This window comes from Camelus dromedarius, chromosome 16 (assembly GCF_036321535.1).
Source record: "Camelus dromedarius isolate mCamDro1 chromosome 16, mCamDro1.pat, whole genome shotgun sequence".
Lineage (NCBI taxonomy): Eukaryota > Metazoa > Chordata > Mammalia > Artiodactyla > Camelidae > Camelus > Camelus dromedarius.
The window spans coordinates 41491546-41502458 of record NC_087451.1 but is presented as its reverse complement, the minus strand read 5'-3'; the positions used below and the strand labels follow the sequence as shown (position 1 = coordinate 41502458).

Sequence of the window (10913 nt, the reverse complement as noted above, 5' to 3'; positions counted from 1 at the left end):
ATGGCACTCACACATCACCAAGGAAGGGGCGCCAGGGACGCCGCTGAGGTCTGGGACAGGACTTGGGAGAGGGGTGGGCCTGGGGGTCCAGTCAATAAGGACAGCTCTTGTAAGGGGGCTAGTTGGAGGGAGAAGTGCCAGGGCGAAGGGTGCAGGTGCGGGACACCGCGGGTGGGCGGGGCTTGAGCAAAGGTGTGACAGTGGGAGCAGACAGCAGTGTGTCCCAGCCCCAGGGAAGGAGCTGAGCCGGAAACAGGAAGGCGTTAGGAAGCAGGGGAGGCTGAACAGGCTTGAATGCTGGCTTAGCATGGGATCCCCAGAAACAGACAAGGCTTCAGGAACAAACTCCAGGGTAGGGGCACACAGGGAGCAGGTAGGGGCCAGGAAAGGACGGCAGTGAGGAAGGATGGGGCACACACACCTCAGCCACTGTGGGCGGTTGGCTCTTAGTCCTGTTGCAAAAGCTGGAGAAACCGGGTGGAACCCACGCTTGCCTCATCCCACCTGAGGGGCAAGGGATGTGTATCTACCACCTGCCAGGAGCAGCTGTGTGGGCCACAAGGAGGCGAAGAGAGAGAGAGCACCTGGCACAGCGTGTGCGTGTCCTCAGGGCAGGAGGTGGCCAGGACACACAAACTCCACCCAACACATTCAGGCCCCAGGCCTTGCCTCTGAGTAACCTAGAAGGAGGGCCATGCAAGGGTGTGTGTGTGTGTGTGTGTGTGTGTGTGTTTACACACGTGGGGACACCCACCCAAGTGGAGCATGTGGTGTCAGGACACCGGGCAGACTGAGATGACTGTGGTGCTGGGACCCCGGAAGCTACTGATGGGGGATTTGAGGTCTGATGATGGAGGGTCTGGCCCTCCCTGAGGGAGGAGCCCGGGGTGTCCCTGCTCTATGGGGGGATTTCCTGTTCTGCCAAATCCCCAAGTGCTGTCCCCTTAATTAGAGAGATGGGACCAGCAGAGCAGAGGCAGCTGGGAGGAGATTAGGGGGCACCAGGATGGAGACAGGCTGACAACTTCCAGAGCAACTGGGGTGGGGGGAGCCGCATAAAGGGTCCTGGCTGACACGAGGCACCAGAAGTGACTGCTGAGTCTCAAGTGGCTATTACTGAGGCATCTCTCTCAATGCTGCCTTTCACCCACTGAAGAAGTGAGAAAGCGAGGCTTTTCGTGGACAATGCCAGGATGTTGGGGGCAGGGCCATCCCAAGGATGGAAGAGCCTGAGAGGGGCTAGGAGGACTCTGTGGGGTGGGTGGCATAGACAAGGGATCTTGAAGGGACCAAGCTGAGGCACTGCCCCCTTTCCTGCTTGTGCCTCCTGGCTCTTTTAGCTGATGGGCACCCTTGGCACCCCTCCCATGTGCTCAGCCATGTGTGAGGGGGAGAGGTGAGCGGCTTCCCAGCACAGACGCAGCAACCAACAGCAAAGCTCAGAGCTGCCGGCTCTGGAAGGCTGTGGGAGGACATCCAACACGCGGCCAGCAGTCATCAGAGAAGCTGCAGGGGGTCCCTGGGCAGGCAGGGGCTGGTCCAGATAAGCTTCAGGATCCCCCACCCCTCATCCAGAGACTGTAAGGGTGGAGGGGCTTCTGGGGGCACAGCTGGGAGCATCTTGGCTGTAAAAATACGCAGTGCTCCCTGCCAAGGGCAGGTATGCCGCATTTAAACCTTCCGCAGGCTCCAATGCCAGGATCAAGGCAGGCTCATGGGTGGGTGGGCAGGTTTGGGGCTGTGGGGGGTGTGACAGGCCACACTGTAGGAAGGGGCTGGGCAGTTGCAGGGTGAGGGTCACTGCAGGACAGGCCCCTCTCTCAAGCTGGGAAGAATTTTTCTCCGTGCCACACCCAGAGGCTGCAGTTCCTAAACTCTGCCCAGCTGAGCCCTTTTCTCTGTGGGCCCCTCCCTCATGGGCACAGATGACCAATGGAGGGGAACCACCCTCGGGGTTTGGGTCTTCTACCTCGGGCTCTGCCACCTCCCTGAGTGTGACAGCACAGCCCCTGCTTGGGGGTCCTTGGCTTCCCCTCCTGGCCTCCTCAGTACCCCTGCTGCCGATGGGACCCAGACTGGGACCCCGACTGACACCCTGGGACCTGGACTCAGGGCAGCGGATACAGACCAAGGAGGGCTGGAGATGTGGAATCCAGATGATAATACCTTAATTGTGGGCATTTGTAGATTGCTTTGCAATCCACAAAATTCTTTATAACATTCACAGAAGTAGGAACAGAACTAGCCCATTTTACAGCTGAGAAAAACTGAGGCCTGGTGACTCCCCTGAAATCAAAGGTCTCTGACTCAAAATCCATGTCTCTTTCCACCCCATCAGTTGACTGAAGTCAGTGGGCTTGGGTTTGAAGAGGTCCGGGACTGATAAAGCACCTCTAGGGGAAGGTGACAGCAAGGAGGCCTCAGCGTTTCAGACTGTCTGGGGACATGTCCCAGGCAAAGACGGGACCAGGCCAAACGTGGCCCAGCCAGTGTGCTGAGCCCAGCTGGGTAGGAGCAATAAGGGTGCTGTACCTCCAGCACGACCTTCCCCACCTTCCCAGTAGCCTCCATCCCTCCACAACTTAAAGTGATGCTTCACTGCAAGCAGTACAGCCCAAGTCACCAGAAGCCTCAGTGGGTCTCCCTGTACCCACCAGGCCCTGCCCAGTCCATTTGAGGGTGCCACTGGCCTCCAGTGCAGGGGTCTCTCAGGCTTATCTCATCCAGCGCCTTGACTTCAAATTTACCTGCCCGCCTTGGTCCAAACAGAGGGGTTGCCCCCTGTTTTTCACCATCAACAGTGCTATCACTGAGACGCTGGAGCACCCACTGCCAAGCCCCTCACAGACTATCTCATCTTCATCCTGCCCTAGGAGGCAGGTGCTGTTATCCCCAACTAACAGATGGGGAAAGTGATGCCCAGAGAGGTTAAGACACGTGCTGGAGAGCACCCAGCAGTGGCACAGCTGGATGTGAACTCAGGCCAGCCTCACTTGGCATTCAGGGTGTTCCACACTTTGTAGAGTTCCCCTCCCTGCCCCACTGCCCCCTCCAATATCCTCCCTAATGAAATTCTTCAGTTTCTCCAATTTGTGGACAAACAGAATTCAGGACGAGGCTGGATGCAGGAGTCGGTGCCTGCAAAGCAGGGGCCTCAGGTACTCTGCTCCTTGAAGCCAGTGCAGCCGCCAGGCCGGCCACAGGCTGCCAGCTTCCCAGTGCCTCCAGCCCCCTCCCTGCTCCATTTCAGAGCATCACTTCCTATTCTCTACCGTCTATAGCCCCCCAACCCCCGCAGATCCTGCAGGGCGGGCTTGGGGTCAAGAGAGGCCTGGACCGAGTATATTTTTCAAAGTTCTCAGTGTTTTGGGAACATCAATGAGGTCATTTGTAAACAGAGACCACCTTTGGCCACCAGACTGCCACCCACTCCTCTGCCCCTCCAAGGGGTCCTAGACAGATGCCTGCTGCCCAGTCTCACTGCCCATTGGTCCAAGGCAGGTGGGGGCAGCAGCAGGGTGGGAGCCGTGTGTTTTGTGTACCTAAGAGGAGGCTGAGGGAGTACAGGGGGCACCCGGCTAGGGCGGGAGGGCGTGGAGGTGAGACTGGCTGGTCAGCTTGCTCCTGCCTCTCTTGCATTCACTACTGGGGTTGTGGGGGAGGAGCAAATGGTGATCCGGTCCCTTCTGGGTGTCTGTACCATCTCTAGAACATGCAGCTAGGACAGCGCCGGGCCCAGAAGCAAGAGCTGTGAACAGGCCAGGTGAGCTGGGCAACTTTCCACCCTTCCTGAGCAACCCCACCCAGCTGAGACCCGCTACCCAGGAGTCTGCTGCCCTCTCTGTCCTGAGTGGATGAAGATAAATATTCCAGGTGTCACCTAGGTCCCCAAACAGAAGGCAGAGACATTGTCCCTGGCCTGCCCTGGGCAGCAAAACTGAGAGCTCAGGGCATGGCTAAGGGGACAGCAGGGAGGGAACAGAAGCTGTGGATTTAGGAGGGTGCCCTCAAGGAAAGGGGTGGAATCTGGGGGGCATGGGAGAGGGTGGGTGCTGCAGAGCCTTGGAGCAGAAGCACAACCTGGGGAGTGGGCATCAGCTACTCGTGTGACTGCACCTCCCGGGGCCTCCTGCAGGGCCCTGGCAGGGCACAAAGCAGCCACGGATAAGAGCAATTCCAGGGCTGGGGGCCTGGGGGCAGGGATGGGGGAACTGGGGAAGCAGCAATCGGACAGATACCTGAAAGCCCTCTGTAAGCGGGGTCCCAGGAAGAGTCTTGGAGCAAATGAGCCTCCAGAGAATTTTATGAGCTTAGGCTGCCAGGATCCCAATGGTAGATCAGGGGAAAGGTAGGAGAAGGCTCTGTTTGGGGGGGGGGGGCAGTGTTTCTGAACCCCAAATCGGGGCACATGCTGATCTTATGGGGTCCAAAAGAATTGAAAGGCCTGTCCTGAGCACAGCGCCCCTGGAGGGGACTGGAGTTGGTCCTTGCTTTGTTCTTTTTAAAATTGTGGCAAAATACACACAATATAGAAGTTACCATTTCAACCATGTTAAAGTGTACAATTCAGCATATTAAATACACTCACAATGTTGTGCAACTGTCACCACGATCCAGTTCCAGAACTTTTCATCACCGTAATGAAGCCTCAGACCTGTTAAGCAGTCACTCCCCATTCCTCCTTTTCTCAGCCCCCAGACACCCACCACCCTGCTTTCTGTCTCTATGATTTGCCTATTCTGGATATTTCATAAAAGTAGAATCATGCGATATTTGTCCTTTTGAGTCTGGCTTCTTTCAGCTGTTTTCAAGGTTCACCCACACTGCGGTGGGCATCAGAACTTCATCCTTTTGTATGGCTGAATGATATTCCATTGTATGGGTAGACCACACTTCCATTACCCATTCATTAGTTGAAGGACACTTGGGTTCATCTCTTCCAAGTTATCATGAAGAGTGCTGCTATAAACACTCATGTACAAGTTTTTGTTTGAACATCTGTTTTCCATTCTTTTGGGTATGTGCCCAGGAGTGGAATTGCTGGGTCATATGGTAACTCTCTGTTTAACTGATCAAGGAACCGCCAACAGTTTTCCACAGTAGCTGCACCATTTACAACATCCCCACTAGCAACATACGAAGATTCTAATTTCTCCACATCATTGCCAAAATCTGTTACCATATTTTTAATTTTTTTTAATAATGGCCATCCCAATAGGTGTCTTAGTCTTTGGTTTTTCAAAAGACCCAAGATTCCCTGTGTGGAGAGCAGGGCCCTGAGGTAGAGTCTAAGCTGAACATCAGTAGACAGGAGGCTGGAGAGAGCTTTATCTGTGCCCAACATCTGTGCTCGGATGCAGAGATACACCCAGTCTAGACACGGCTGCTCTCTCATAAGAACTGTATAATCCAGATGTCCCTCCCCTAACAGCCCCCTTCCACCACACCAGCCCTCCCTCTGTAATGGGAGCCCACCAAGGGGGCAGCTGGCAGCCTCCTCCCCTGGTCCGGCCCCTTCTCCCCACACCAGGCTGTTGTCCTTGTTCTCCAAAGTGTCCCTGACAGTTACCTTGTTGTTGTAATTACTGTTCATAATCTAATTAAATTTTATATTAATGGATGACATAGAAATACACAAACAAGCATTCAGACATTATTTCTTGTGCAAACACAGTAGAATGTTCTAAAAGACACAATCTGAGTCATACACAATATTCATTAGCTGTCAGATCAGGTGTGGATGAGACAAGTAAACAACTGGATGGGAGGAGATTGTCAGAGTCTACATGGTTCAATTTTTCAACCACTTTGCAAGGTCCCTTAAGCTCACCCTCCGCCTCAAAGAATCCAAAGCTGGACGTTGGAGATGGCATCTCATCGGTGGGGATTTCATAAGGAAGACGACTCGGAACTGCAGGGACAGACCTGTAATCCAAGAAGAGGTCTTGAGAAAGATCAGTGACTGTACACTTACTCGTTAGATGTTAAAATGTGTTTCACAGGTCAAGATGTGTTCCCAGAAGTGATGTCAGTCCTAACCACTGGTACCTGTAAATGTGACCTTGTTTGGAAAGAAGGTCTCTGCAGATATAATTGAGATCATTAGGATGGGCCCTAGTCCAATATGACTGGTGTCCTTATGAGAAGACAAGAGACACAGAGACACACAGGGAGGATGCCATGTGAAAACAGAGGCAGGGACTGGAGTGACGCAGCTGCAAGCCAAGGAAAACAAAGATTGCCATCCAAATCGAGAAGAGATAATGAAGGATTCTACCCTGAATCTCAGAGGGAGCGTGGCCCCACTGACACCGTGATTTTGGACTTTGTCTTAGTCAGCATGGGCTGCCACAGCACACACCATGGGCTGGGTGGCTTAAACAACAAGCATTTATTTCTCACAGTTCTGGAGGCTGGGAAGTCTGAGATCAAGGTGCCGGCCGACTCAATTCTTGGTGTGGGCTGTGTCCTGGTTTGCAGACAGCCGCCTTCTTGCTGTGTCCTCATGTGGTGGAGCATGAGATCATCTCTCTTGTCTCACTAATCTCCTTATGAGGACTCCACCCTCAGGACTTAATTGCCTCCCAAAGGCTTCACTGCCACATACCATCACACTGGGGATTGGGGCTTCAGCATATGAATTTGGGGGAGCACACATTCAGTCCACAACAGACTTCTAGCCCCAGACTGACAGATAATAAACTTGTGCTCCTTTAAGCCACCCAGTTTGTGGTCATTTATGTAAGGCAGCCCAAGGAACTAATACAATGTGTAAAGTATGTAGGTGACTTTTTAACGATTCCCATCTTTAACTGATCTTTTGAATAAACCCACCTCCCACCCAGTCCCAATCATCCAGGATAAGCAGGCCAATCGCACAGGGCCCTGAGCACCCCACACAGAGCAGAGCAGGCTTAGCCAGAAACTCCACCTGGGTTTGGGTCTCGTCTCTGCCACTCACATGTCACCTTGGAAAAGTCCCTTCACTACCCTACACCTCGGTCTTTTCTGCTGTAAAACGGGGTCACTCACTCGTGCATCCCACACATAGTTCCTGAGCATCACTTTCTGTCCCAGAATCTGAGGGCAGTGGGTAGATAAGGTCCCTGTGCCCATGGAGCTCGACCTGCAGAAGACAGAAAATAAACATGGAAACACACATCCACGCAAAAACCTAAGGCTGAGATCAGAGCTATAAAGAAAGTAAGACCTGATTTGTGTTCATGACATGTGCAGAATGGGGCCTCTCTTCTCCTGGACTTGGCGGTGGAGACGTTGATGGGGGTAGGGCCTGAAGGACAAAAATGAGCAGCAGGTGAGGTGGAGGCAGGCAGGAGCAGGCAGATATCAGAGCTGCAGGACCAGGAAGCTTCAAGCAGAGAGCAGGGCAGGACAGGGCAGTTCCCTGGACAGAGCAAGACCTAAGGGATGTGTCCAGTGTGAGAGCTGGATCTGGGGCCTGGGGCTGGGGCTGGGGCCCCCAGGGTGCCCTTCTCTGAGCCTTGGTTTACTCATCCATGAAGTGGGGGTATTCAGGTAAGGTTAAGCTGCTGTAACAAAGAGACTCACAATAAGCCTATGACTTAAGGAAGATAATGTATCTAACAGTCCATGGTGAGCATCCCATGACCCTGCTCCCTGCAGACATCTGAGGATCCCGTTCCTTTCATCTCTTTTCTTCCCATCCCTTAGGACAACATCCTCCTCTCCATAGCCAATGGCCTGTCCATGACTGACTTGTGAGAAAGGGAAAGAGAGAGACAAAGAGCCCTACACTCTCTGTCCAGTTTCCTGAGGGACTCGCATCATTTCTGCTCAATTCCGTTGGCAAGAAATGGCCACATGGCCATTCCTAAATCCAAGGGAGTCTGCGAATGAAATTCCGGTCATGTGCCTGCACAAAGGGGCATGGATTTAAAGGGCAGCTCGTAGCCTCGGGTATAGTGATACCTCCTTGCAGGGGTGCCATGTGTAAAGTAACTGGCACTTAGTAAGAGCTCAATAAAAGTATACAATGTCACTGAGGTCAGGGCTCCCAGGGGCCTTGGAAACTCTCTGCTCTAATGTCTTTATTTCTTCACAGTTAAAGAAACAGGCACAGAGAGGAGAGACATCTGCCCCAGTTGCCCAGTGGGTAAGGGGCAAATCTGGTCCAGAAACCTGTTTGAGATCCTCAACCCATCCTCTCATATCTTATTTCAAATTACCTGGTCCAGCTCCACTGGGGGCTGGGCCGAGAGCAGGGACCCAGATGACCTCTCCACCAGGTGGCAGGGTTGGGGACAGGATCCTAAGAGGGACCCTGTGCTCCACGGCAGTGCCGAGGCCAGGCTGCACAGCTCTGTGACCAGGTAGGTGTGGTCCTGGTTTCCTAGACAGGAGGCAAAGCCACTCTGTGACAGAGGGCCACACCCAGCCCCTGGGCGGGGGAAGCGGGCTGTGAGCAGCTGTCACACTGGGACGCAGCAGTAGGTGCCCGGGGAGGATGGCGTGCCGGGGTTTCCTCCTCCTCCTCCTCCTCCTCACCAGCGCCATGGCCCAGGGGGAGTATGGCGTGGTCCACGTGGTGTCGGAGAATTGGAGCAAAGACTACTGCGTCCTGTTCCGCTCCGACTATGTCACCCTGCCCCGGGACCTGCACCATGCCCCGCTCCTACCCCTGCACGATGGCACCAAGACACCGTGGTGTCCAGGAGAGGACTTCTCCCACCAGGACCACCCTGGCTTGCCCAGCCAGCGGCCCCTCCGCCAGACCACCGCCATGGTCATGAGGGGCAACTGCAGCTTCTACGCCAAAGGCTGGCTGGCTCAGGGCCGAGGTGCACACGGGCTGCTCATTGTCAGCAGGGTCAGCGACCAACAGTGCTCAGACATCACCCTGGCGTCCCAGGACCCCCACAAGCCCCTGCCAGACCTCACCATCCCCGTGGCCGTGCTCCGCTACACCGACATGCTGGACATCCTCAGTCACACCCACGGTGGTGCCGGGGTCCACGTGGCCTTGTACGCACCCCCAGATCCCATCCTTGACTACAACATGGTGGTCATCTTCATCCTGGCTGTAGGCACTGTGGCCGCGGGTGGCTACTGGGCTGGCCTGACCGAGTCTGATCGGCTGCAGCGGCGCCGGGCCCGAGGGGGAGGGGGGCCTGGTGGTCACAATCAGCAGGAAGCAGTGGCAGCCCAGCGGGGGCACGAGGAAGAAGACGAGGACATGCCAGTGGACTTCACGCTGGCCATGACGGGCGCAGTGGTCGCCATGTCCTGCTCCATCATGCTGCTGCTCTACTTCTTCTACGACTGCTTTGTCTATGTCATGATCGCCATCTTCGGCCTGGGTGCGGGCACTGGCCTCTACAGCTGCCTGGCACCTGTGGTGCACCACCTGCCCCTGCAGCAACACCAGTGGCTCCTGCCTGGCCGGCGGGCCTGTCTGCAGCTGCCCCTGATGCTGCTGGCCATCTTGTGCATGGTGGTGACCGTCCTCTGGGTTGCCTACCGCAACGAGGACCGCTGGGCGTGGCTCCTGCAGGACATGCTGGGCGTGGCCTACTGCCTCCTCGTCCTGCGGCGCGTGCGCCTGCCCACACTCAAGAGCTGTGCCTCCTTCCTGCTGGCCCTGCTGGCCTTTGATGTCTTCTTTGTCTTTGTCACGCCCCTCCTCACCAGGACTGGCGAGAGCATCATGGTGGAGGTGGCCTCGGGCCCAGCAGATTCCCTGAGCCATGAGAGGCTGCCCATGGTGCTCAGGGTGCCCCGGCTGAGCTTCTCGGCCTTGACCCTGTGTGACCAGCCCTTCTCCATCCTCGGCTTCGGGGACATAGTGGTCCCGGGCTTCCTGGTGGCCTATTGTCACCGCTTTGATGTGCAGATCCGCTCACGCCAGGTCTACTTCATGGCCTGCACCGCAGCCTATGCCGTGGGCCTGCTGGTCACCTTTGCTGCCATGGCCCTCATGCAGATGGGCCAGCCTGCCCTGCTCTACCTGGTGTCCAGCACTCTGCTCACCAGCCTGGCTGTGGCTGCCTGCCGCCAAGAGCTCACCCTCTTCTGGGCTGGCCAGGGCAGAGCCAAGACCCCCGCCCGGCCTGCGCCAGGGCTCTGCAGTGCCCCTTCAGTTGGCTCTGAGCAGAAGCAGGAGGATGCAGTAGACATCCACAGAGCCAGTGAGGCTGAGGGGGCCACTGACCACCTGGCAGAGGACTTAGACAGCAACCTTGGGCAGGACATGGCTGAGATTGTCATTATATCTGAGGATGAAGCCACCAGTCTGGACGGCCACAGTGACAGCTCCGAGGGCTGGAGCGATGCCAACCTGGATCCTGACGAGCTGCCCTGTGCCTCCCCTGGGGCCTCAGAGGAGCTGATGCGACTGATGCCCTCAGAGCTGGGCCACACTCACGCCCAGGCCCAGGCCCAGGCCCACGCCCACGATGCTCACCTGCCCTGAACGGGGCTGCACAAGAGAAAAGGCCTGAAGGTAAAGAAGAGCACGTCAACCCAGGCTCCCTTGTGAACCAGGCTCCTGGGACATGTGCCTCCTGAATATCGCAGAGCAAAGCCATGCGTGGCAAAAAGAAATCGGGGCATTAAAGATATTCCATATCTACCAGACGGAGCCTCTTTGTCTGTTAGGACTGTAAGAAAGCAGTGACCACCGAATAAGTCCATGCAGGGCCAGGAGGGTCCTTGGCACAGGACCCACCCCTTCCCTGCAGCCCTGCCCCAGCCTCATTGCCCGTCACCTCCTCATGCTCAGGTCTAACTGAACCATCACTGTCCCTTGATCACCTCACGTCCTCTCCCTCTCTTTGCACATGCTGTTCCCTCTGGCTGAGATACCCTTCCCATTCCAGATAGAAATACACCAACCTTGCTCCCTGGCTCACTGGAACATTCCTAAGCAGCCTTCA

The 10913-nt window shown here is 55.6% G+C and overlaps 1 protein-coding gene and 1 long non-coding RNA gene across 2 annotated transcripts; one reads left to right on the top strand and one right to left on the bottom strand.

The window, feature by feature from the left end:
* Positions 1-5825: 5825 nt before the first annotated feature.
* Positions 5826-7285, bottom strand: LOC135323150 (uncharacterized). The gene is made up of 3 exons (XR_010384403.1): positions 7211-7285; positions 7033-7126; positions 5826-5925 (listed from the first exon to the last, which is right to left on the bottom strand). It is a non-coding gene; the product is annotated as an uncharacterized LOC135323150 (long non-coding RNA).
* A 1153-nt stretch (positions 7286-8438) lies between these two features.
* Positions 8439-10450, top strand: SPPL2C (signal peptide peptidase like 2C). The gene has a single exon (XM_031468781.2). It carries the CDS (start codon positions 8486-8488, stop codon positions 10448-10450), a length of 1965 nt encoding a protein of 654 aa, XP_031324641.1. The 5' UTR covers positions 8439-8485.
* Positions 10451-10913: the final 463 nt, after the last annotated feature.

Coding starts and splice junctions, on each gene's coding strand:
- SPPL2C (XM_031468781.2), top strand. CDS start 8,486: ATGGCGTGCCGGGGTTTCCTCCTCCTCCTCCTCCTCCTCACCAGCGCC.